At 42.2% G+C, this 27,484-nt stretch overlaps 1 protein-coding gene across 6 annotated transcripts in view; it reads right to left on the bottom strand.

Moving 5' to 3' along the window:
- fbrsl1 (fibrosin-like 1) overlaps positions 1–27,484 on the bottom strand; it is a 254,489-nt gene that overhangs the window by 160,704 nt on the left and 66,301 nt on the right. For all 6 annotated transcript variants that reach the window (XM_068604520.1, XM_068604518.1, XM_068604521.1 and 3 more), the window contains exon 2: positions 23,375–23,599. In XM_068604520.1, the coding sequence (XP_068460621.1) occupies positions 23,375–23,599 (225 nt within the window). The remainder of the gene's footprint in view (positions 1–23,374; positions 23,600–27,484) is intronic.

The raw sequence follows: 27,484 nt of genomic DNA, 5'->3' as shown, positions 1-27,484 counted from the left end.
ACCACTCCCCGTGAGAACTTCACATAGTACACATACTTACATAACTACGTACTTTCGTGGAAATATTTCTGTTATGCCGTGAACAGGTTACGCTTGCGCATGCGCAACGGCTAAGATTCTTGGCAACTTACCGATTCATGTCAAAGACGATTATTCTTGTCTTAGCGTTTATCACTGTGACTATCTGACCAGGTCGCAGAGCGTAAAGTCTGAATGGGAAAGCAAGGCCAGTCTTATTAAGGTCCGTCTCAAAGCTCTCGAACTGGCAGAGTGGAGAGCTGTATATCCTGACCGAAACATAATAATTGTTAGTGACGTACACTTTTATATTGTTTCCTCTATTTCATATTAATGCAAACTAATAACCAGTTAAACTATTGCAAATACCTAGTTAATTATGCAAGTTCTGGCAGAAAGTCTGAGCTGTGAGGAGGTGATAGTCTATGTATTGTAACAATATTTATAAAAAATGCTACATTTTCTGGCTGGAACAAATGCTGTGAATGAACCAACTGTGAGTCCATGGGACTTTCATTCATACGTATTTTGTTTTCTTGGAACTGGACAGGGTGAGCCGAAACAAACCAAATAAAATAATGCAGCAAAATAAAACTTCCACTGCAGTTTTGACCAAAGAAAACAAAGTGCTGATCTCCTTCCTACCCTTTGTCCCACTGCTGTATCTCCAAAGCCCTGTGTGAATATTACAAATTATCCCCTTGTGCAAACACTCCTGATAAATGGAGCTGGGAGGACGGGCCTTAGGGAGCTAACAAAGCAAACATGACATGGAACATTGCTCTACATCGCCATCCCCTGTGTGTTTTTACAGGGATGTGAACGCCTGGTCGTCTGGGTCAGATCAATGCCACATCAAGGCCTGCTTAACACCATTAACACTGCAATTAGAGGCAAAAATCACAACATCTGCCTCTCTGGTTTGTACTCAGAATGAGAAACACACTTTTGCATTGCAAAAGTATTTTATAATTGGATTTTGAATGTATATATACACTGCAGGGTTTGTTTAATTTGGAACACTGTATTTACTCTTACATTCCTACCAAACAGGTTACAAACAAAGTATCATAGTCCTGTCTCAGACTATAATTTAATCTATGGAAGAATGCTAAAGTCCATCTTTATCCATCTGCCAGGCATCTACTGGTGTGATGTCATAAAACAATGTGCTCAATTGATAAAGTCTGGTTTGTTCTCGTCTAGTTTGATCATGTCCGGTTTGGTATGATCTTGGATCAGCCTATGCCCACAACTCAGGCATAGTTATCAGGACTGAAAAGGTTGGATTGGTGCAGTTTAAGTCTCTGCATATGCAGTAGCATCATAGGAGTTGGCCCAGTACAATGCTAAACCAAATAAGCACCAAAAAATACAAGATCCAGAGCGGTCATATCTAATGGCACTGGTAAATAATTTTAATAACATATGTTCGGTCTAGAATTCACAAAATAATGACAGACGCTTTGATGGATAACTACACCTGTCAACAGGATTTAAAAAAAATGGTGCAGGATACCACATGAACATCAGTTTATGTTATGATGGTCATTAAGCTTCAACTTGTTAATGAAACAATAAGTTCATATCTGTGGGTAATTGTATCCAGTGTCTCATTTTCATAAATCCATGCTGAGCGGGCTTCACTCTTATCTGGCCTGAGTTGACTCTCTGGTGTGGCATGAGATGAGTGACAGCATGGGGCCAGTCTATGTCAACTCCATAAGATAACAGTAGTTTAACAGCTGTGAAGCGCATGAGGAAGGATACATTATACATGTATAAGCAAAAGAGGCTTTTTCAAGCTTACATGGGCTTCTGTGGGCTTACTGCTGGCATCTGAGTGCTTTCTTGTAGAGTACTACCACTAGTAAGTCAACAGCTAACAGAAAAACAACAAGGTAGAGTAAATCTTCAACAATGCATAAATTTACACTAGCATGCCAGAGAAAATGTTAACATAAAAAACTCACATAAGTGTCTATGGTTCTACAAATAGGTAATTTTAGATATGGCAGCAGCTACTCCAGGGATTTCCGTTTATTGACCAGCTATATTTCTGGTATGCAGCTTTGTAAATTCATGACATGTATGCTTTGTTTTACCAAGAACAGTGCATTTGTTCTATCACACATTATCTTTTCATCACCTGCTATGCTTTTGATGGTGAAAAGGCTTTGTGTTATCTTAACTGCTGTTCTATTTGTATTATGACCATAATTATCAGCATGTATCTGATACGCATTTTAATCAGCTTTATATGGGTGACAGACATTTTTTCTTGAGTCTTGTGATTTAACAAGTTTAACAAGAAAAGCTACTCCTACTCTGCACAGTGGCATACAACTGAATATCGCATGGTCAGTTATAGAGACAAGGAAAGACTACTCATTATGAAATGAATAGCACTAAACTACAAGTCAACCTGTGTAAATATTACATGTGAGTGAATGTAAGTTCAGAGCCAGCACGTGGCAGAAGAAGACTTTAGTAGAGACCAAGTCCTCCATACAGGCATGGTGTAAAAAAAACTAAAACACCTGCTGATGCTCTTGTGGTAATTTAATAGCAGATGTAAGGCCTGGGGACTTCGCATCAGAAGGAAAGACAAGGTCCCTTGAGATTCCGGGCTCCTAAATAACGTAACACACAGCAGATACGTATTCACTTAATCCAAGGACCCCGCTACATCAGAACTGAGGTCGTTTTGTTGACGCCTTTCATAATGAAGCGCGCCACCACTCCTGATAAAGTTAGAAATGAAATGTCTGCTGAAACTGTGACACACTGTTGAACAGAAACATCCTTACACATATGCATATTGATTTGCATATTTGTTTGTGTGGGCACAAACAATACATACATGTGCAAATGTAGACATCATGCCCTTTGCACGACTTGCATATTGCAAGTCGTGCATAATACAAGCAAGCAAGCAAGCACACACACACACACACACATACACAGCGCCAATATTCTGAGTCAGGCATCTGGAAAATATCTAAGCTAGTAAAAGGCCTGTATAAGGACAGCTGCAGTCCAACTGTGGAGGCATGTCAAGGAGACTGAAGAACAGCAGGGAGCCAGAAAGATGAGGTGAGAGGTGTAGCGAGCATAGCGCTATGTTGAAAGAAATCCGTACTACCTGGGGAGAGAGAGCTGGTACATTATGTCCTACCACTTAGCTTTCATGCTGTTATTTTCGTAGTATTTATTGCCTCTGGCACCAAGTTTTAATAGATGCTGTGTTAACTGAGTTGTTAGATGCTAAACAATATATTTAATTCATACATGATGCCGACATCTTAATCTGGATTTTTACAAAAGAGCAAATAAACAGTAACAGAAAGTCATTTATCAGTTATGAGCAAACCACTACTAAGACTTAATAGTTTAAAGAGATTTAAAAAAAAATTAAACTAAGCTACAAACACATACCATGTTTTATGCAACATGGTTTGAGCTGTGGAACGCATTAGAAGTAGGGCTGTGAAATGATTAAAATTTGTAACCAGATTAATCACAGGATTCTGTGGATTATTCATGATTAATCACATATTACCGATATTCTCGGTATATTTTTGTAAAAACATAAAGATTTATGATAAAAGACGGATATATACATTGTCATTTATACATTGGCAACCCTGAGATCCGTCGACCAATGACAGTTCTCTCTACAGTCGGAGCTCGCGCAAGAAGATGAACGCAAGATCCCGTTTCAAAACTTGTAAAGGCGCAATAGCTAGTTAGTGAAAAACTCAGAGAAACACAAATATCCAACGAGGCAAAATCCCGGATGTTTTTGAATCCCTGCCGGACGCATTTTTAGGTCTCAGAAAGAGGACATGTCCGGGAAAAAGAGGACGTCTGGTCACCAGGTAATTCTCACTACTCACAGAAGTCCAGTGATCCCCTGTCAGCGCCACATGATCCGTAGCAGCCAAGTCATTTTACGTATTGTTCTTTCCAGCTTTATACAGTTGGTGGATTTTTGTCATGATTGTGTGTCTTTGCGGTGCTTTGATGCTCGGGCCCCCCGTTGCCACTCGCGAAACTTTGGTGAACCCCTCATCCTCAACAATATTAATTCCGCAACTGTGCTGCTCAGCTTGTCTCAGGCAGACTTAGTGAGGGGTCTACGTTGTTCAGTGAGGCTGGTTTGACGTATTCCACTTGAACGCCCCTCGCCGACCAACATGCTGCGCGTTGAGATGTTATTTAAGGCTGGTTGTGCTGGTGAAATGACAACGTCTTCCCGAGTGAACATCTCACATCTACGTCTGACTGCATGGAGCGGAAATAGTTGAATTTCCGCTTTAATGGAAGCTCATTCTGCGCATGCGTTAAAAAAAATTAACGCATTAATCCTGTAATTTAATCACAATGCGTTAATGCATTATTTTTTCACAGCTCTAATTAGAAGGCTTGAAACTATACAGTATTAGGGAGGTTATGCATCTCTACACAACATTAAAAACATATTACTTCCGGAAACAAAAAAAGAAAAAACGACAAAGGAAACAAAAAGAAAAGATGGCACCAGGGATCACAATCTACACCATTTAGAGAGTAAAGACATCTGGTTTAAAAGGGGAGTTACAGATGTTATGCACATCAAAGAAACCCTAACTGAAAAGCGGTCGTGAACATCGTTACTTTTACGATGCTTGCAATGCTCTGCCTAAATCACGGTAGTTTCAATGACAATCTGAAGATGGAGGAGGGGCTGTGCCTGAAAGGAATGACGGCCCCCTTATTCAGCTAGATGTGTTAGGTTACTCAACAGGCACAATGGCTTCCATGATTATTCAGACAGTAGATAAACAGTGAAATGAAGGTCTATGCACTTTCAGTGTAGATAGATCCTTCGGAAAATAGTTTAATGACATAAATGATTGATTTTATTTTTTTTTAACTTTTCCTGCTTCAAAACAAAGTACAATAATGATACATTTCTTTACGGACTGTGTCAGAATCAAGATCGCAACATGTTTCTGATCCTAGATAGCAATGGTTTTAAATAAAAGGTAAAACAGGTCCTATTGTAGCTTGGATATATCAGATCTTCATACTATTGCAAATGATTGCCCCAGAGGGGGTGTGGGGTGTAGGTGAGGTCTATTTTTTGAAATGACTGATGTCTGGGGGACGCAAGGTGTCAAGGGGGACCTTGGTAAATGGCAGCATGTGGCAAGGTCGCCTCTCCATTTGTCTGCCAGTGGGAGGGCAAAGGGCCGCTGTGTAGTGGGACTATAGCTCTGTGACTGCCTGACAACCTCCTGCAGCCCTGCAAGCAATGAGGGCCCTCCATCTTGTGTCACTGTGGGGATGTCTAGGACTGGTGTGGTGCAGAGCAAAGTGCTCTCCCCTCCTTTTCAGTGCCTCTCTCCACCTCCCGGAAGCATCCATCACAGCGTTCCCCAGTGGGGCGTGGGTAACGGATCGACTTTCCTCCGGAGCGCTAATCAATCCGACTCTCGCTACCTCTCCCTGGGAACATTTATGGCCTGCCATAAAGCAGGCCTTTGGGGCATTACGGCACCCAGTAATCCTGCTAAGTGAGCAATATTTCCCCTCTCTGGAGCTGCAGTTAGGCGGGTTAGGCCATAAATAGCAGAGTTAATCTGTGACCATGACTTCTCGGCCAACCCTTAGTAGTCACAACCCCACTTGGGCCAAGTGGGAGCCACCCGGCGGCCAAGGTAAAACAACTCGTGAGACGAAATGATAAGATGGCCTTCTCCAGTGAAGTAGGAGCTGGCTCGCTGCTTTGCCATTTTTCCCTACCTCTTTGTAGTCTTCCCTTGGAAAGAGCCACTGAGGGAGCAAGCATCTATCATGGAGGATCCAAGGCTCAGTTGGAATAGTTCTCTCTATTAGCCAGCTAGTTCATAAAGTACCTATGAAGACCACAATTTGTCAGTGTGCACTCCAAACACCATTAATTACAGAGCCTGAAGATCACAAGTAGCTGCCAATAACAGAATGGATTACCATAAAGCAAATAACAAAGGAGCTAGACCAGGCAGAGGAGATACTAACATAAGCTAGCTGATCAACTGACCTGTCTTTAAACATATAATAGCTTTATTAGCTCTGAAGTGAGAACCAATGCTAGAAAAACCCCCAACATGAACGTTAAAAATGAGCCACAGAGGGAAAACACTAAAGCCAAGAATGTGGTTGTATTTTTTCAGACTTCCTGCCAAGGTCAGTGAGTTCTTCTCAAAGGGGAGCCACTTCACGATTTTATGCCCAGCTGAGTTAAAACAGATATGTCGATGTGCTCGTATTTCATCAGAACATCTTAAAACGGGTCGTTTTCTCTCAGGGCACCAGTGGGAGTTCCATATAGTGAAACATAGAAGATAGAAGGCAAAGCTAGCCTGAGGTTGAGCGTTGCCAGAGGGCTACAGCAACCACCTCCCCTTCACCAATAACTGCTGCTGCTGCTGGGGTTGATCCCATTTTATTTTATTCCACCCATCATGTATCAAAATGTCTCCCTGAGGTCCCTCGGCTTTGAGCAGAGGCTTCCATCTCCTTTTCGCTGGAAGGCCAAGTCTCTCCATCACACCACGGGTGCAGGAGTCAAGGTCTTCAAACCTCGGCCCTAAGCAGCCCTGCTCGGCTCAGCCAACCCCCGAGGCTGCCTGCTTGTCAGTCATAAAAGCTTGCTGACATTTTTAGTCTTTGGTTCAGGTCAGAAACCTGACATTGTTTTCCCATACAGAGCGAGGCAGAAACATGACAGGTGTCCATGGAAACAACATTTGTGCAGATGCTTCCCGTTCTTTGAAGATTTCAGAAGGTTTTTTCTAAACATGTAAGGTCAGTTTTCACCGTGCTGCCATACCTCTTGTGCGGAAAAGGAAGGATAGTGCATGGTTTGATGAAAAGGTGATGGAACAGGACAAATGATGGATATTTCTACGAATACATCTTTCTAATTATCAGATTTAAGTCAGTGATTTAGTCAATGTTGAACAATACGACAGACACTTCAGTGGAAAAGACAGGAAGGATATAGACAATATGCAATCTAATGTATTACATCAAGTATTGCAGCGGCTGAAATTAATATATAGGTAAAATATGAATTCAAGGCAACTTCACCCTTTTGAAAAACATGATATTGAAATCATCATACCTCACATGCTTCACTTCAAACAGTGAACATACATTTTGAATACATGATAATTAATTAAAACTTCAAAAGAATTTCAGAATGACTTTCACTTTTAATTCCATCTTTCATCACTTTTTATTTTTCCAGAATATGCAACCTCTGCTGATGAACTTTGTCAAAAGTATTTCTTCTCTCTCTGTCCGACCATTTGAACCAGCCTATAGAGGCCTCCTCTCTGTGTGAGACCTGGGCACCATCCAAGAGGGCTCCGTCAGAGGTCTGTGCAGCCCAGCTCCAGCTCAGTGAGTTTCTGTGGTGGTGATAGGGCCCTGGGCGATATTGAAGTAACACAAGTCACTGCTGTTGTTGCTGCTGATGGACCCGGCCAAGGCTGAGTAATGCTCTGGGGCTCACAAATCATTTCCACTTGGAGCAGGAATGAACCTCTGCTACAATTGGATTTGTATGGTTTGGACGGCTGACAAAAATCCACCTCATCATCTAGATGTAAAGAAGCTCCCCCATCAGACAGAGGACTCTCTTGCTCTCTGTGTTTATGACCAATAAAAGCTCAATAACTGATGTCATCAACAACCATCGATACAGGGGCTGCACTATAGCTGAAACAGATGATTGGACTATTCCCCTGAAGGGAAGTTATCATTGTAAGGCTCAGTAAGCGTGAACTGGTGATCCACTCCTACCCTGTGAGCAGGAATTCCAACTCCCTTACAGCTAAAAGAGGAAGCATTGACTTAGGGGTCTATCTCACAGAGGGGGAATTAGAAAGGAGAAGGGGGAGAGGGACGATATTCTTAGCAGTGACAGTGCTGCTGCACTCATAAAACCTTTGCTTTATCTCTCTCAACAATCAGTCTAATTATGTTCATTGGAGGAGTCCAATTAATCCTCTATTGTCAGCCGGTGGCTAAGTGTTTCTCTACCCCTCACGCTGCCACACACAGACAGAGTGGAATCTGCAATTAACACTACCCAAATTTATTTAGCACCACTTGCCTCAGCTTCTGACTCCTTCCAATTATGCTTAATCAATCCCACCAGGAGGTGGCGGGGGTGGCGGAGGGCATTGGGGAGATCACTGTCATTTGCTGCAACAAACCCCTCTGCGCCACCCAAAGGCCAGACATGTCAGCAGGGTTGTTGTGTGGCAAAACATGCAAGACTTCCTTGCTGAATAGCTAACTAATACCCCCACCTGGCCCTGCCTGTAGTGCCTCCTCTTGCTCCATTGTTGGTGTTAATTGAAAAACCTGTGATGTAGACTGAAGGTGACAGTACTTGGCTTCCAAAGCCCTTTAGACAAACATGTCAGAACCTGGCCTGGCCACTTCCCTTGTCTTCAGGTCACTAATTAAATGAACACATAATAATTGAACTAATAGGAACGCAACCTGTCGCCATTGTCCGACGGATGAAAAATGTCCTGTCTATTCTATTAAATGTGTTATTGGTAGCTGCTCTAAGAGCACAGAGGATACTTCACATAAGCAGGACGTCAGACAACATTTAATGAACAAAAGTAGTAAAAAGAGCTGACGCTCTAGCTGCTCTGGACTCCATGAGGGAGGCAAAGTTGGAAGACTCAAGAAGATGTGCTCTGCGGATGGGGTGGATGAGATTTGCCCTGAAATGCTGAAAGCTCTGGAATTTGCAGAGTTGCCTTGTCTGACTCTTCAGTGTAGTGTTGAGATAGAAGGCCGTACTTGTGGAGTGGCAGACAGGGGTGGATCCCATTTTTTAAAAAGGCGGACCGGAGAGTGTCCTCCAATTATTGAGGTATCCCACTGCACAAGCCTCCCGAGCAAAGTATATTGTAGGATGCTGGAATGGAGGCTCTGACCGATTGTCAAACATTGACAGGAGCAATGTGGATTTCGTCCTGGCCGTGAAATAGTAGTCCAGCTCTACCTTTGCAGGGCGGATGGTGGGGTCATGGGAATTCGCCAATCTAATCCCCCAGGGAGTCACTGGTGGGGAGTACTGCAGGATTATAGGATACCAGGGTCGTTGATACGAGTCATCCTTGTAAAACCAAAGTGAGAGCTGTGTCTGTATATTCAGCACAAAGTCAAACACGCTTCCAGTGTGTCTCGCTCTCCACCAGGGTTGTATACACACCATTTACCCAGCAAAATTATTAACTTTAAAGCAAGAATGTTGTATTGCAATTAACTATAACCCATTGCTTTATACTACGCCCTCTAAAATTGAGTTGTTGTATTGGACTGCATGTGATTGTTATCCTGCTCGGTAGATAAATTCCATTTGCAGGATATAGGCTGATATATACAGTAGCATACTCGTGACTCACAGGCAGGTTTGCCTCCTTCAAGATAGCCTTTTGTGTCAGCGCTGTAAAACCAAAGCCCCAGAGTGAGAACAGACACTGGGAAGGTAAGCCCACTGACTGGAATAACCATGTTACAAACTCGCCGTAAAACGCCACTAATATTTAATGCCTTGCTGTCAGGTCTGAAGGGCACAGCACATGGAGGGACTGTGCAGCCAAGTGTGTGTTACTGTGCAAGGCTCACTGCATCTGTGAGCGGAAGAAAATCTGAAAAAGGGTGTGTGCGTTTGTGTGTGTGTGTGTGCTTGGAGCTGACAAAAAAAAACAAAAAAAACAATCTTGATTTGCCTTTGACTTTTTTAGCTCACAGCATGAATATTTGCACTGATCCGTGTCAGCTGCAGACACACTGTAATGCTTCCTCACCACAGAACAGCCGGTGGCAAGTCCCTTACTAATCCACGGGGTGTATCAGGTGATGGAGGCATCACTGGACCTGATAACATCGCAATGTCTCTGGCAGGATCAGGTTGAAGAGGCACCTATTGGGTGAGGCCAGGCTAATGGCAGTGGATATCAGATCGTGGCCTGCCACTGTAAAAAAAAAAAAAAAAAAAAACCTGCGCTTGTGTAATCCTTTGATAATAGACACATTTAGAACCAAGGACACTGGTAAAACTGTCAACATGCCAGCCTCTGTGAATCTAATGAAAATCAATGTCAAAGGTGACGTGTGTGCATGCAGTGTCTTGTGATTCTGTGTGTATAGATGTGTGTTGGATATTTACGATGTGTATCCGTGTGTGTGCATCCATATCTTTGGATGGTATTTGTATTTAAACCATGTAGGTCTGCGTGTAAGTGCATTATGTGTGTGCAAGCCATATGAAAATGTTAGAGCATGCGTGTCTATGTGTGTTGTGGGTTCTGGCACTAAGAATAGCATTCTCCTCTTGACCCAAGTGCCTGGCTGTGGTAATTCTCCAGTGTCGTGTAATAGTTTCACACCAGCAGTCCACAGCCCCTTACATCGGTGCATCCTAAACACAGGCACCTTGGGATGCCGTCCACTTAAAACAAGCAGTCGGAGCGCATTAACATTTTAAGGTATTATTTAAAGGTGGGGGAAATTGCTGCTGAATATTTCATGTGTGCCAGTATGAGTCGTATGTATCCCTCTGTGGCTGCAGCACTGGCGGAGGTCGAGGTATGGCAGTTTGGCGGGTTCGGGCAAAGACAAGACCTGAGGGAGCCGACCTGGGCATTTGAAGATAGTCTGGTGGTACAGTCCTGCGCTACATCAGTGTCAGAGGGGACTTCACTTTAAAGAGCAATTATACTACCATTACCGGCTCATTAATTAAACTGAGAGCGACCAGAGTAATTCACCCTTGTGACCATGCAGAACGTGCTCACAGCTCGCCGCACCGCTCAGATATTATCCAATCAGTATTGCAACGACGCACTGCTAATTGGTGATGTTGTTCTGTCCGTGGCTTAGTGTCACAGCTCAAGTCTAGCCTTTGACTTCAATCACATGTCACACCTTCCAATTACTCCCTGATGTTTCCCACTGTGTGCTATCTAATTAAGTGAAAATACTTACAAATCATTTTCAAAGACTCTTAACAGTGTTACCCTGAGTCACTTGGCTCTGAATGGAGCTCTACCGAACAGAGGTTTAATTTTAAAATTACTAATCCAGCCGAGGTGAGTTTGACATCTGATCCTACAGACATGCAATATAAACAATATGATAGAAACTGAATATTTACAATATCTTCGAGATTCCTCATAATACGTTGTAAAATACTAATTGTGCTCCCTTACTGTGAACATGAGACTTCAGACTGAAAATACACGGTCCTTCACACCCATATGTACTGAGAGTTCTACCCCTTAGGCCATCTCCTTCCCTCAGGGTTTGGGATATGAGCCCTGACCCTCCCCTCCAAGAGGTCAACCACACCCCCATCTGGATCCAGCTCCCCTGGGACTCCTAGGAGGCGTGTCCCAGTCTACCACTTCAACCCCCTGCCTCGGGGTGTACATGCTTTATTGTGCAAAAGCAATCATTCTCCCCCCTCCCCATCCTCCACACCCCCCTCTTTGTTTTGCAAATGGCCTATCCCACATCATTTTACATACACACTCCAACCACTGAGCTCTGGGGACTGTCCAGGAAGTAATTGTGGCTTTTGTGCGTGTGGTCGCCGTCCCTCTTTCTCAAAGGAGCCGCGCCCCCTTGTCAGCTGTCATCATATAACTGCCCGCAGGCCCAGGGGCCTAATGACAGGATCTATAGTACATGAAAACACAATTATAGCCCTTGGTTCAATTGCTACTGTGTGAATGGCCTTTAAAACAGGAAAAAGGGACCAAACACATGCTTCCCGCTAGAAGGCATATAAGTCTGAACAATATCCCCCTAAATCACAATCCATTGAAAAGCACAGAGCACCACATTAAGTCTGAACATGTTAAATACATATTGTTTAAGCGGCTCTGCTTATATTGATGATATGCTAATTATAGGACCTGCTTGACAAAACAAGATTTCTGGATATGGATACATTTGACCTTGTGTAGCTGCGCTACTTGCTGTTTTAATGGGCTAATATGAGCGATGGTGCTGGCATATACAACCCACACATGGGCCTTGGTGTTCCGGTGTTATTTCATTATCTCTGACGATGTTTTCATGGCAATATTTGAAGCCACATTAAGCATCCATTACACGAAGCTGCAGGAAACATGTTGATGGAACCTGCAAAAGATCCACCGCCTGGGTTCAATGTTGCAAACCCTGATGTACTTTACACTAGGCAGGCAAAATGGCAGGAGAAGAGATGTCTCCCACCATCACTTTCAAATGGGAACAGTGACCCCCAATGGACAATGTGATGCAATCTAGCAAAGGGTTAACACTGCATCATCCACCACCTCCTCGTGTATGTGGGTGCAATGCTTATCTAATACAGCAGGGGTCAGTGTTGTATCACAGCAAAACTGAATAAAGCGAGAAAGAGAAGGAAAGCTGTGGCTGCAAAGATCACATCTGTCTCAGTGACACCACTAATCCCATTTAAGCTGTCTGAGTTAATGTCCAGCTTTGCTAGTCGCCAACCCCCTCTATGAAAACAGGGGCAGGGGCCCCGGCAGATCCCATTAATGTAGTGACCCTAGTGGGCTAAAGTGGCAAAGATGACACTTAGACACTTAAACGTTCAGCCGCCGCCAAGTAGGCAACCATTTCATCACAGCCACTTATACACACACACACACGTACGTACGTATGTATGTGTAAGCACCATGCACGTGCAACAACACGTTCTTCAAGCCAAGCGACATTAAAGTGAAATCCAATACAAAATAGGTGTTAAGACAAACTGATACAGCTGTGATAAGGAGAGGAACAGACATTCATGACGGTGGAGAACAATACACGTGGATCGTAGCAGCCTACATGTACCTACTGCACAAACTTGTTTGGATGCAGCCTGGCATCTCTATTGTCTTTCCCCCTCTTAGGCTTGTCAAAATACACAGACCTCCAAACAAAAGACCGCTCACAAGTACAGGATGCTTTTCTTTTCAGACAGCTCAGGACTGCCACCCACTTCTATCCTGCTAAACAAACACCAGATCCCGACGTCCGAAAAACCTCCCATGTAATACAGTCCCGCGCACCAGGCGGCTGCCAGCCGCCGGATACAGAGGCGGCCAGGGAACCTGACCCTCGACAGTGCTGCGTTACAGTCCCACGATACGTGATTTTTAAGGCAGATGGTATTATTTTGTACTATGGCTACAATTTTTAAGAATTCTGTGTGTTGTCTTTCCTTGAAATTCTTGATAATCACAGAAACAGCTTTTTAACAGCTTAGATAGTAATAACATATTAACTCAAAGGATAGGAAAATGTGAATCACCATTTCTTTGGTGCTTTGATGAAAAACTGTTGCCAATCGTTCCTGAAATATTTCTGTTTTTAGTAAGTGAACACACCTCATGAAAGCTTTCACATTTGCAGACACCTGCTGCCCCTTTGGTGTTTCCAGAGAATATTTGTCTGGTACTCAGGAAGTGCAACTATTTGTTGAAAGCAATTTTGATGCAGGAAACCTTTATGATTAGCTTGTTTGATAAAAGCTTTTCACAATAAATCTGACCTCACCTGAGCTCAAACTATGACTCTGCTTAGCAGTAAGAAAGCTTTTGCAGTAAGATTTCTGAACGTCTCCCTGTCATTACTGTAACATAAACCACAATGATCCTGTGCATCATGAAGCACAAAGTGTAATAAAGTGTCTCTATTATGTCTGTTCTAGTTAAACATCTACTAGGGGCAATGCATCTGTTGCTATAGCTGCAGATTCTCCAGTAGATGCGAACAGAAAATGATGTAGCCTGGGAAGTCACACTTTAATAAATCATATAAAAAATGGAAAGTAATCACAACTTTACAGCTAGGAAAGTGCAGATAACTTATAATCTGGCAAATGTATTACAGCAAACACTTGCCCCGAGTCCAAAACGACCGTACTAAAACTAATTCTGCACCCCAATGCAGATGCAAAATTTAAAATGGCTCTAAAATTGTTATTTTACCCCATTTAGCAATATCAGAAAGCACACAACCAGGAGGAGTTCCTACTTGCTTCTGCTACCATGTCCAATCCCAGCATGCACTAGCTCCAACTCCAACGGAGCATGACTTTAGATCCCTGCTAATTTAATGTTGCCAGACCTAATTGTCCCTAGAGTGGTTGCTCTGAAGTGGCCTTGCTGTATCTCAGTGACTATGACTTGGTAAAAGTGATGGGACATGTGTTCATGCGCGTGCGTAGACCTACAGTACAGCAACTCGGTCAAGTACCTTACATGGCCTGACATTAATCACTGTGCACTGTCCCATGCAATATTCACCTGGCTAAGCACAGCAGGCGCTCTGGGTGTCTGGCTTTGTCATTCGCTTCCCTTTTTTCCCAGTTCTATTTCAGTCTCCTTCTTTGCGGCCTCTCTGTCTATCTCTCTCCTTGTCTAAGGGGTTGGGCGTGTACGGGTGATGGATCTTGAGGAGAAATCCTGAGAGGGCTTAATTTTCCTGGAGGTTGCATTTATCTGACAGAGTAATTTTACCATTCTTCCCATTGAACTCTGCTTTGCTGAGATTCCTCCGGTGCTACACATTTATCATAGCGGCATTTACATCTTGCTCTTAGATTATCAAGGGATCTCTTAGTGTGTCAATCTTATCCATGAGGCATCCATTTTGACAGACCAGTCAAAACTTGAAATGAATATCTGCTTCCTCTGCATGCACCAACTCTCCAAATCTCACTCTCCAGGGCCGGTGCAGATTGGAACCCAGTTCAACTCCAAACCGTCCACTGGGACCGGAGCAGACAGATGAATTTATTCTGCGCGTTCTCTCCACCTCTATTTCAACACAGTTGGGACTGTTGCCTCATTCTTTCCCAGCCTTCCCCCGGCATTATGGGCAAAGTCAACACCAGCAGCCCCAGAGGAAAACCATGGGGACGGGTTTGGCTCGTCACAATAAATCCACTGTGTTCAGGTCGTCTGCAGCCGAGCAAAAATACACAGCATTAAGGAAGCTGTAAGACACACAGAGAGGAAGGTACGTGCATGCAGACACTTATTCATGTCGGGAAATCATTTCAAGGAAGAGTAAAAAAAAGTATTTTGACCTTTTTACCAATACATCTGATAAGTGCCCATCTCAAGACTTCCTTTTGGCAGTTCTTTAATTATCATCCATGGGAAGTATTTAACTTTGTTTCTACCTTTTGATTTACCATAATCACTCATATTTTAATGATCCAAAATGATCTTTATTTGATTTTTCAATAGACGACAACAATGACTTAACAAAAGCAGTTGTGTGTGTAAAACCTTGAACAAGCAGTTTTTTTCAACACATTTCATATAAAAAGAAATCCCTCAGGAGAGCTGTGTTATAATTCCAATATTTAGTATGATGAAACATTACCTCTGCAAGAACAGTCTGATCGCTTATCTAATTAGTTGCTTCATTATTGTCTGATGGGAAAATGTGTTTATCATTTATGACTCTCCCATGCTACTATGGTTATGTTTTGTGGAGAGTCATTAAATGTTCTTGTAATACCTAATGCAGCGATTTAAGTTTATTTAGTCATAAATTACTCAATTTGAACTCCTAATTTGCATTTTTACAGTATAGTTACCCAGATTTCATTTAAAAGGTGCCCTCTCACAGGAGTCACACCGGCTTGGTTGAACTACAATAGATGAACAAGGATTGTGAATAGAATCTAATAAGATTACTTGTTCCCTGTAACAGCAGGGAAGTAGTACTCTTCCTTCCATCATGGCTCGTGTGATGCGCTGCAGCAAAGGCACTTAAGTGGTTTTGTAGAGACCTAAACTTTGAAAGCATATTTCTTTTTTACTTCCACTTAATTAAAATGATCTAATTAAGATAACACTTTTTGTTTATGTTTTCTGCTTCTTTTCTGTAATCACATCTAAGACGTTGCTTTTCTGTGGTTTTTAAAGGGACTAACATATGATGATGCAAAAAAAAGCCTCAGTTGTTAAACTTGAAATTCAAGACAGCCTCTTGCAACATGCTCAAAAGGGAGATATATTCCATATTCATATTCCTTCTGATTTCTTAAATTTGTCTTCAATGTCAGCAATTAGTATATCAGAGTGTGTGCGTGTGTATTATTCTCATAATCAGATACCACATTTTTGGAATGAAGCATGTCTAACCTGCACAGGCACATGTATGTTCATATGCAAACCTCGTGCATGTGGAAAAGACAAACTGCCGTTTGATCATTCATGCATGTTGATGTTACATGAGGCCAGCTAATTGATCTGTCGAGGTCTATTACAACTCACGCTCTTCCACTCATCTCTCTCTTTCGACTGTGCACACACATGCGCACACTCTCGCATGTGATGTGCCTGCAGACACCTCACCAGCGCACCTCATTATCTACTCATCTAATAATGCCCTTTGTTAAATTGCAGTGTAAACCGGAATAACAGGAGTAAAGCCCTTTTCTGTCATTTACCGCTAACAAGCTTTTCAACTCTATAATTACATCAATGATGTCACATTTTAGGGCTGATCTCATTACAAGTGCAAAACTAGTTAGAGATTAAATTCCTGAATGAACCACAACATCAAAAGCAGATAATCAGGAGGTGAAAAAAAAGGTGCTAGTCCGAGGTCAAGTGGGACAGATATTTCTTTAAATGGAGGAAAAAGCTATGTACAAAGAACATTTAAGTTACAGTAAATGAAAAATACTGCAGCCTAAATAGACAACTTAATTGTGGTGATATGTTAAGTTGTAAAAATAATTTCCGGCTCCATTTTTTTTTTTTAACAAAGAGAATCAACAATACTAAAGTGCAGCTCAATCCACTTGCCCAGATTGACTCGGGGTGAAAGGATTCACCTTGATCTCCAGCTAAATGGGCTGGAAGCAGGTTAGCCAGCGGAGTTATTGTCTCCTGAGCCGAGCTGCTCGAGCTCAGGGTCGCATCTCCCGAGATAACAACCACCCTGCCGTTATCAGTCATCCTGACCACTTACTGTTACCGCTGCCCCACTGCCAATGGGCAGCAGTACTCGGGCGTCTATCGCAGGCTGCCCCTGAACTTTGCTCCAGTGCATTGTTAATGCCCCAGCTTATTGGATCTATCCCCAGCTGGTTTACTGCTTATAAACATACCTAGATATAAAGATGGGGGAAGTTATTGTGACGCAGTGTGACAGGGGCATGCAGGACACTTGATATCCATCTGCTTGAATGATAGTCTGGGAATCTGGGAATAGTGTGAAGGGTCCAGAGATGTTTTCCGACATGATGTTGTTAGTGGGGCATGTGTAAAGCACAGGGTAAGCCACTAATGGATAAGGATGGCGATGTGTATGTGAAGCTATCAGTGTGTTGCTCCAGCGAGTCAGCCATTATGTGTTATTCATGACTCATATTTGAAGGTCAAAACCATGTAGGTTTTTCCTGCAAGCTGCATTTCTAGTATCTTACAGCAGGGAATACAGGTGTATTGGTTTATGCTTTAAAGAAAAATACAGGGACAGCATTTCATTTATACTGCTGCGTCCATACAATCTAAATCCAGTCATCAAGTATTATTATAAATAAATTACTACTAACTAACAGCAGGGCAAGAAAACACACAATCAAACCAAACGGATGAAACTCAGAGACGGTCAAAATAACACTGGTGTCTTATAATCTTACTGTGTGGCATCAGCCTCTAGTTTACATTAGCCATCTGTGTATTTTTTGCCACTAAGAGAAGGCTGTACGGTCCATTTATTGACTTGGGTTTGGGGTGGCAGAGACGGGGGAACAACTTGTGTTTCATTTTGTCCTCCTAGCGGATTGTGGACTTTGCGGGGAGGAGAGCAGGCAGCACCTCTGAGGGATGGACTTTCTGTTGGAGGCTGTGGTGGCTCAGCTTCAGGCGGCACCCAGAGTTACAGTGAGCTGGTGGTGCGTTGGGTCTAACCTGTGTATCACAGCAAAAGAAAGCTTTTACTGTGATACACTGGGCAGTCAGGGCGGTACCCCGGGGATCACACCCCCGACTTTAGTGTTTGCACCACTGGCTGAACTGCAACTGGAAGGTTCATCTGTCTCACAAACCACTTGCTCATCTCCTGGCAATATGGTGTCTTGGTGGAGTTGAGGGCAAGGTGTTTTCTTGTTTCTGCCACTTCGGATTCAATCAAATTAACAAAACGCACGTGGACCATACATTATCGACGAGACAGATTGGAGCCCACAGTGACATTTTATTGCCTCTGGTGCTACAAGTGGTAGCCTGTATTTGACAGGACAGGCCGGGGCTAGATGGTCTGCGTGTTACTTTCAGTAGATATCTCTTCAACACATGGTCATATTTCACAATCTGTTGATAATGTTTTATATGTTTTAAACTAAACTTCTGTCCAGATATTACACATTACATTGCACATTTGAGGGCCTATTAACCGATTGACCTTATTTCAGTGGTTATGCTTCTAAAAAAAAACAAACATTTAAACTGATATTGATTCCTATCAAGTTAAACGACTTGTTTGATCCAATTCAAACACTATCAGTACTGCCCTTAAAAAAACATCTCTGAACAACATGATTGACTGCTGGAGCAATGTCTCTTCACACTCACTGAGGTCCTGGGGAGTCTTGTAATTAGATCAAGTGCCTCCCTGTGACACACTCCGCTCCTGTCCTCTTGGCCAACACATCACCGCGCCTGTGGATCTCAGTGCGTGACATATACTAGGAACACTAAGTTGGACACGAAGAGGGCAACCTGAAGGACGAAGTAGCAACGCTCCAAGTGCAGCTGATCATTGTGGTGGAGAGAGCATCCTACAAGTAGATGTCTCTATCAGTGTATTCCATCAGTTTCATCGGCCATAAACGTCTGTTTCCCACAGTTGCAACGAAATTGTTTGTTTATGCGTGCACATCCATCTGTTTCGTGTTTGTTGGATGAAATGAGCGACAGTTTGTCCTCTTGGATGTAAGTAAGAGTAAATGTTTACATGGGATTGTTAAATGAACTCGTCAGCAAAGAGAACCGCGAATACTACACCACACAACAGAGTCTGGTGGCACTGTTGCCAAGGACGTTTTCTGTGGCAGATGAAATCCACAAAGGGCTCCTCATGGAAGCGAGTGTGTTTTATATGGGTTTCCATGCATCAAAGACACTTAGAGTGCATGAAAACATCACAGGCGTTGAGGATAGAGTAAGAATAGATTATTTTTTATTACTTGCTCTATCATTCTCCCCTAAGCTGCTATACTGCAAGCACTTGCTCTTCCATTCTCCACTCCAGAGTCACAAGAGTGAAACTTTTACTGCTGCTGTGATCTGCTGCTCTGCAACTCAGGCTAACACATTTTGATCTGCACTTGATCCAGAGAGATTGGACTCAGAAACGATAAATATATCAACACCTGATAAACTAATGTCCCGTGTTTATGGGGGATGTATTTGAGAAATAAATCAATCAAATTATTCACACTCTCCCACAAAAAGGTTTTTATGTGGCAGATCGGCCCGCAGTGTTTGGGAGCCTCTCAGCGGATGTTGGGTTGGTTATATTGTGCCTTTTCTTGCAACACATGCAATAATTCTCCTCTTTAAACAATGTATACCACGTCTTTATAACCACTTACACTTCTCACTGGAGCAGAGAGGATCGATGAAGCATTATATGTTAATGCTTATTTGAAGGTGTGGATTAACCGTTCCATTTTTGATAATGTTATCTATAAATAATTACTTATGCAACATGATCATGCGCTGAATCTTATCTGCTTTGTGATTATGACTGAATGTGGGTGTTGCTGTTTTCCAAAGCATAATTGTTAGTACTCAAAACAGTAAAAACGTCGCTGGGAATTGGGCTTTTTAGTGATGCATTAAAGACAAACATAAGGTTTTAGCATGCAGAGAATCCTGGGCAGGATAAAAGACTATTTAGCGACAGTGATCCATCAAACATTGCTCGAGCTAGACACTGAAATTCAAGCAAACAATCGATACAAGAAAACTGTTTTGAAATTAAGTAAGAGCAACAGGGAACCACCAGGGCATATCTATAAACCAGTCCAGCTGGTAAGGAAAATCACAAAAGCACAGCAACAGATATGCTTCCAGCGGCAGCTGAATAAGTTCAACCTGCCAAAGTCAATGATGGTGCACTTCTACCCTGACGTCACAGTCCATCCTCACCTCCTTCATCGTCTGGTACGCAGCTGCCACAGGCAAGAACAAGGGCAGACTGCAGCGCATCGTCCACTCTGCTAAGAGGGTCATTGGCTGAAATCTGCGCCCTAACCGTCACACCCAGGAAACAAACCTTTTGAGCCACATTCGAGCAGAAGGCTGAGGTCCAACGGGAACAATAGCTAAAGCCACACATGCTGTTGCTTGCAGTGGGTCTCATAAACTGAGTCCAGCTGATTTGGACTCTTTGAATTCTTATTTCCTCTTAATATGTTTATTATTTGCATCAAACAACAAGGAAAATTCCACTTGGTCAATAAATATTGTTCTGATTGCGGGGCTTAGTGAGTTGTGTTACCTCATTACTGTCACTGTGACAAAATAAACATTTTTACTACGCATTCTTGAAAATAGGATATGATATTTGTGGTTTGGCTGAAGACAGTAATTTAATAAACTCAATTATTATGGTAGGTGTTGATGTACCTCAAGATATTTAAAATTGCTTTAAGGAAGAACAAGCAACACGGCAAATAAATAAATCCCCATTGTTTATTCCAGGGACGAAACATATCTCACTGCTGATGTTGGAAACATTACAAAACATAGTTTTAGCTTTAGTTTTCCTGTGGGTTTTGAGCTGGTTTAATGCTCTCTCTCCTTTATTAATCTCCTTGGGAGTATGTGAAGGAAATCTTCAAATGAAAGTAAAGTATGAAATTCAGCACAGCTAAAGTTACAAGGTTTCCACATGACAGCAGCAGTTTGGAGATATTATGGAGTTATTATCTGAACTAGAATATAAATCTGGTTCAGTAATTGCAGCCTATTGCACTTAAACTCTGGATAAGAGCATCAGCTAAATACATAATATTTCACTGTCTCTTAGCAAACTAAATATCACAGCCAAACTCATTTTCAGCCATGTTAACTTCCTTAGGAAATCTTATCTAAGAGAGATATTTTTATCTGTGGAGGAGGCCTCCGGGCTACATAGCCTCATTATTTAGTTTGGCTTCCTGACTACATTTCCCCTCTTATCCTCAGCAGCACTATGGTGGAGCTTGGCCTCAGACAGGAGCATGAAAAAACATCCGCCCATTTAAACAAACTGTTAACACATAGATGGGCTATCTCGCTGGGACAGACTCGCAGTCTGTGGGCTCAGCAGTGTGCCTGAAGCCTGGGATATTGGAAGCCCTCGAACCGCACTAACCAACAGAAAACCACTTCTGCAGTCATGAAGGAAAACAGGAATGGGAAGCAAGATAAATCCACCTGCAGGCAGCATACCGGCCATCAGGGCTCATCAGCGAATATAAGTCACAAACAGTATGTCGTGCTTCACTGAGGGGATCTGACTGATTCCCTACATTTTCTTCCCTGGATATATAGTCCTTGCTTGTCTGTTTCACTCCTTTGCTTCAGTAGGTGAATTACACAAAACACTACAATCTGAAACGAGAACACAACTCCCATAGTGTTGTGTGGCCTCAACCCAGTATCAGCCGATTATTTTAGTGTACCGTGGTGTCATTACTGTGCCAACGTTGCACTCATCAACAAGCAAATACATGTACGCAAATAGTACTAGCCATCCACATGATGACAGTCCATAACTGATGGGCCGTGGTGGCAGCTAGCAGCATCGTGGGGAAAACACTGAAGCTTTCACTTCAAATACAAAGTAAGGGACATTTCTGTCCGTCTGTCTGCTTGTTTGCTACAGAGCTTGAGAATCGGTCATCTGATCTACTTCACACTTGTCGGGTGTGTGGCTGTTTGTTGGACCAAAAATGAATTTGGTGCAATATCCTATTATATAATATTATTAAACTCCAGCATGTGGACTGTAGCGGGCAGATAGTCGCTCATTATATGCGGTTTAACTGCTGATGTTGGATATGTTAACACTACATAAATGCTAGATAACGATACTACCAAACTTTTTCATTTCTCCCCGGAGTCAACAATTACAAGCGGACACATTTTGTGAGTTTTTGCCAACTTAATACTTTATCGGCGGAAAAACACCTCCACTTAATAAATCCATTATCTATTTGATAACTGTGGTGATTATGTCAAAGCAAGTAATATGCCTATTTGGAAATGAATCCATCGATATTGCAGCAGTAAGTCTACTACTGAGCCACTTCTGTGTGTTTTCCCCTGTGACTAAATTGTCAGACTTGATACTAACTTTTTACTTCCGCAAAGTACGCAGTAACATTTCTTTGTCCTGTAAATGTAGTACTAAAATGTATTCCTGTGAAGTAGAAGTACACAGTAGGATGTACAGCCAAGTTTCAACGCAACGTCAGTTGTCAAAAGCTTCTATTTAAAAAAACAATGAAAACTGAGTAAGAGTTTCAAAACAATATTTATATTATACACATCTACTATTTTTAAAATGACCGTAGCAATAGAAAGTCAATGTTTGACAGCTCTAAATGGACTAAAACTATATCTTTTAGAGACTGCTCATAAAAAGTATTTGAAGAAAATGATTTTCTCAAGTGTTGAAAACTGAGGAGGGGTTTGAAGGCGAACTGATAGATAGGACTGGAGCGTCTGATGTGAAAGTAGACGTGCCAAGTCCCTGCTGACAGAAGAATAAGTAAAGTCACATGAGCAGAACGTTTTATTCTCATAGTTCACCTCTTCCTGAAATTTCCATGTAGAGCTTGTTCTGCTTAAAAGTGAATGTGCACCAGCTCATCCATGAATAGAAAGTATATATTTGGAGAAAAGCCAGTCCATGGTCTTAGTTAAATGGAAATAACAGCACTGATCAATCACAACAAAGCAGTCAGATGCTACTGAAGCAGCTGACTTGCTCATCTCTCTTAAAAAACACAGTCATACAGTAAAGATGCTCTATATACTACACATGTTGCTGTAGTACTTTTTCCCTTCTCCATGCACCTTGGACGTGGGTGAAGTCGTGCCAGAAGTTCCAACTCAAGCTTCATGACAAAAGCCAACACATCAGACATCTCTTTCATTTGTCAGCAATATATCCACAAACCATCAGTCCCTTTTATAACTCAGGTTGAACAAGTGAGAATTAAGTTAAATTGTTTAAAAAAGTCTATTTGGTCGGACAGACTCACCATTTTGTTCTTCTTGGAGTAGGTCTTCTTCAGCAGCCTGTCTGTCATTCTCTCCTGTTCCCTCTGGGCGTGATTAAGGAAGCCTTTCTCCAGGGCATCCACCACCGGCTGGACGTTCTCCTCTTCCTCCTCCACTTCTTCATCCTTCTTTTTCTGCCGCTTTGCCACCTTTTTCTCCTTCCACCGCTCTTTCTTCTCCTGTGTCTTCACAACTCCGGTCTTCTTCTGCAGAGAGAAGATGAAAGCTATGAATTAGAATTTTTGAAAATATATATTAGGGCTTGGCAGATAACGCGTTAACACAGCGTTAATCTGGCAATCCTTTAACTATTTAATCATGCGTTAACTGTATGTTTTTTTTTTTTTTGCATGTTTTTTTTTGCATTGGGAGGGGCTTATATATAAATAATATATAAAATATATGTTATATATAAAATCTTTATAAACTATATGTGAATGTATGTTAACTTGCTGTTGCTACTGTTGTATTGTTCTGATAACATTACTTTAAAATAAAAGTCTGCAATACACTAGTTTTTAATTCAATATTGAATTTGGCGCATAATGCGATTAATCAGTTTTTTTTTTTTTCCACTTTGCCCAGGCCTAATGGAGTGGTTGTTATTACATAAACACAGGGATTAGGACATGCCTTACAATCTGTTCCACACCAATCAACACCACACTGACAAAAGAGATTTATTGTCTTCATTGTCTCAAGCACTTCCTTAAAAACCTTTAAATCATTGTACAGCGGGTGACAACAAGTCTATACATAAAAATCAACACTTCTCAACCCTGCAGGCAGATATCTCGATGGATAGACAGAGGGGCGGGAGATGAATGTGTAAAAGAAGTGGAGGTAGGGTGTGCCGCCGCTGGCAAACAGTCAAGCAGTCCCTTTCACTGCTGGCTTATACAAACACTTAAGTATAGAGCAGAAAGTCTCTCTCTCTCTCTCTCTCTCTCTCTCTCTCTCTCTTTCTCTCTCTCTCTCTCTCTCTCTCTCTTCATCTTTAATCCTGTCAACAGCAGAACAATGCCGTACTGGAGTCCATAATCACTTTATGGCTCATATATAATGAGCTTATGATATGAAGAGCTGCTTTAACACACAGTGGAGAAAATACAGTCACTCTACATTTACACTATGACCAAGCAATTTCCCCCTTTAACCAATCGTTGCTCATGCTTTGGTTACTGCCTGTATGGAATTGGTGTTTGTTTATTGGAATTCAAACATCGTTTGTAACTGTCTGACATCTTACTCAGCGTTTTTTCTTCACTCCCTCCTCCAGTCACCTCCTGTCTAGTAATTTACGGAGAGAGAAAATTGCATCATGCTGTGTATGTTCTACCAATACCTGTCTGGTGTTCGCTTCATTTTAAAAGGAAAAAAAAAGCTCCACATAAATACAGTTTACCATACATGGTCTTGTTACACCCTCACTGTAAAGGTTTAAAGTATACTAATACCAAATAGACATTTTGTAAGTAGACATTTTGTCAGCTGTGGAAATTAAGGCCTACGACACATGAGGAATGCTGGTGTCAGACATTTTTAATCTATGAGGAGAGTTTAGACACCAAAATGAAGCTCCAGCGTAAGTTCAGACAGGAAGAACATCTCCCCACGCCAGGCTTGTAGGCCTCTCACTCGTGCCGCCCCTCACCTGCAGCACACATTCGAGACCGGACGTCACTGTCAGAAATGTCATAGACTCTTTCAGCTGTTAAACAGCTGGGCGCCCCCAGCCTCTTGCGTCCTACTGCTGTCTCATGCGGCCCTCCGCCACGCCTTCTCAGATTCAGTACCCCATCTGCCTCTCCAGCAACTCCAGCAGAAGCTCCAGCCACCACCTCGGGGGTACCTTTGTATTGCTGCCGCTCAGGGCAAACACAGTGTGATCTGAAATCTCCTTGTTGAGTTCAAGTGCTAAATGAGTTCGGTGTAACTCCTGCACGCATCATCTGGCAAAATAAACATTAGCTACTAATCATTTACTTGTCTTTGATTGAAATCTAGCTAAAAGTTCAACCAACGTCAATGCACACAACTAACACAATCTGCGTGTATCAGTTGCCAGAACATAACCACACACCATGTCACAACCTTGGCAAGACAGTTACAGAAGAGCTAAATGTAATTTGTGTTATTTTTAACTTTTCTTTTCCTTCTAAGAATACCGGCTACAACATTGGTGATTTGTATTTTGTGAATGTTTAAAATACAACTGGCCGTTAAGGCCTTCAGCTCCAGATGCACTGGAGGTGTGGAGAAGGTTAAGGACATGGCCAACATGATATGGTGAAGAGGCACACAAATTGACACAAATGCACATCTGCCAGCCAGTAGGAAAAACTGCTGCCAGCCAATGCTGCTTGCTTGTGCGTCTATTGATTGAATTGTATCCTCCTTCTGGGCTTCTGCTGCCTATTATTTCCAGATCTCATTAGGTCCGAGTGGGGCCGGTGCCTTGCTGCTGCTTGGTAAAGTCTGCCATAGGAGATCCCTGCATGTCTGAACGGCAGAGGACGACACACCGCTGCATGCAGCTGCATGGGGTTCAAGGCCTAGGGCTGCTAGTTCACATTTCAACATCTGTTCACAGCCAGCAGCGCCCGGCCACACTGCAGTCAGCTTAGCGCTCCATATGAATAATCAAATGATCGGCTCCAAGGGTGGGTGGGGGTTAGCAGATGGCTAGCACATTAGCCTCATAGCTCCTAATGAATGGCACCTTCCGTGACAAAAGGTGTTAATGTGTCAGGCACTGCAAAAAAAAAATACATTGGCCATTGAAAGGAAAAAATGCAATTTAAGTGCAGGCAAAATGTATCTGAGATTGAATTGGTAAGTGGAAAACTCCAGCCCACATATTGTTACAATGTTCTAGTAAGTCCATGAGTCTTTGTATTTTTTATTTCTTGCAACATTGAACGTGCTTGTAGCTGAATTGTTTATTTTCTTACTTACAATTCTTTCCCTACTCGGAGAATGCGTTTGGAGACACATTAATTAAGTGTTTATAATTTAAATATGTTCTTCTCTCTAGCTAAGATTGGTCTTAATTTTGAATAAAGGATAAATAACATAATTATACACAGTGACCCTCAGAATAGTGACAATGTAGCCCATAATGAAAATAATGACAGTTTAGTGCTGAGAAACTAAAAACGCAGTAGGGATCCACTGAGATAACGTCACAGAAGGTGCTTTGACAGGAGGATTTAATGTCATCACACTGACATCACATAGCAGCTCAAAGCTCTTCTCACCTCACAAGGCAACACATTCATTTGTCATGAGGGACTCGGCGGTATTAGCAGGCCACTTGTCATTGAATTCATTAGCTGGAGGGCCGGCTTTAAAGAGCTGTTACAAGGACAAAGCGGCTGCAGCCTGACCAGGTGTTTGCAGTATGAAGGTCCATCAATACATATCAGCTCAGTGTCTCCTTAGTTATTGAAATAAACATGTCTTTGTGAACAAACCAGCATTGAGTGGTGTGATCAATTATGCATCAACTTGCCGAAATGTGAGAGTTTATTAGTCTTCTGGAGAAAGAGAAAGAAAATCATGGTAATTAGCTACTTTATTCATCGTGATATAAAACAGCATTACACAAGGTCTGCACTGATTATTTGACAGTTTGGCATGTTTATCTTGAATTGCATTTACTTATATTGTCATAGATTACGTTATAATTTATTTAGTTGGCACTTACAATGAGTGCATTCAACTATGAGTACAAACCCAAAACAATAAGAATCAAGAAAGTGCTATAAGTAAGTGCCGGTTCACATCTTTTGTTATGTCTCTTTGTTATTATTGAATGACCCTGTGGTTGCAGGTTGCAGGTGGTTATGTATTGGCCAACATTTTTGAGCACCACACGTTTAGACTTTGTTTAGCATATTTGCATCTGGTCTCATTTCTGTCTCATGTCTGCTGTGTTCTATCAGTAATAAACAGACTTCAATTGTCTATCTGTGTCATTTCCATTTATTCACAGTCAACGGCTCCAACAATAGATCTATACAAGCTGCAGGAGAAGACGGGTAATCCATCACTGTGTCCCTGCCAGAAACGGCTTAGTTGTGATATAA

The sequence above is a fragment of the Clinocottus analis genome, unplaced genomic scaffold (genome assembly GCF_023055335.1).
Source record: "Clinocottus analis isolate CAN_PGR_092001 unplaced genomic scaffold, fCliAna1.0.p SCAF_7, whole genome shotgun sequence".
Classification (NCBI taxonomy): domain Eukaryota; kingdom Metazoa; phylum Chordata; class Actinopteri; order Perciformes; family Cottidae; genus Clinocottus; species Clinocottus analis.
This window is presented reverse-complemented; position numbering and strand designations above follow the sequence as displayed.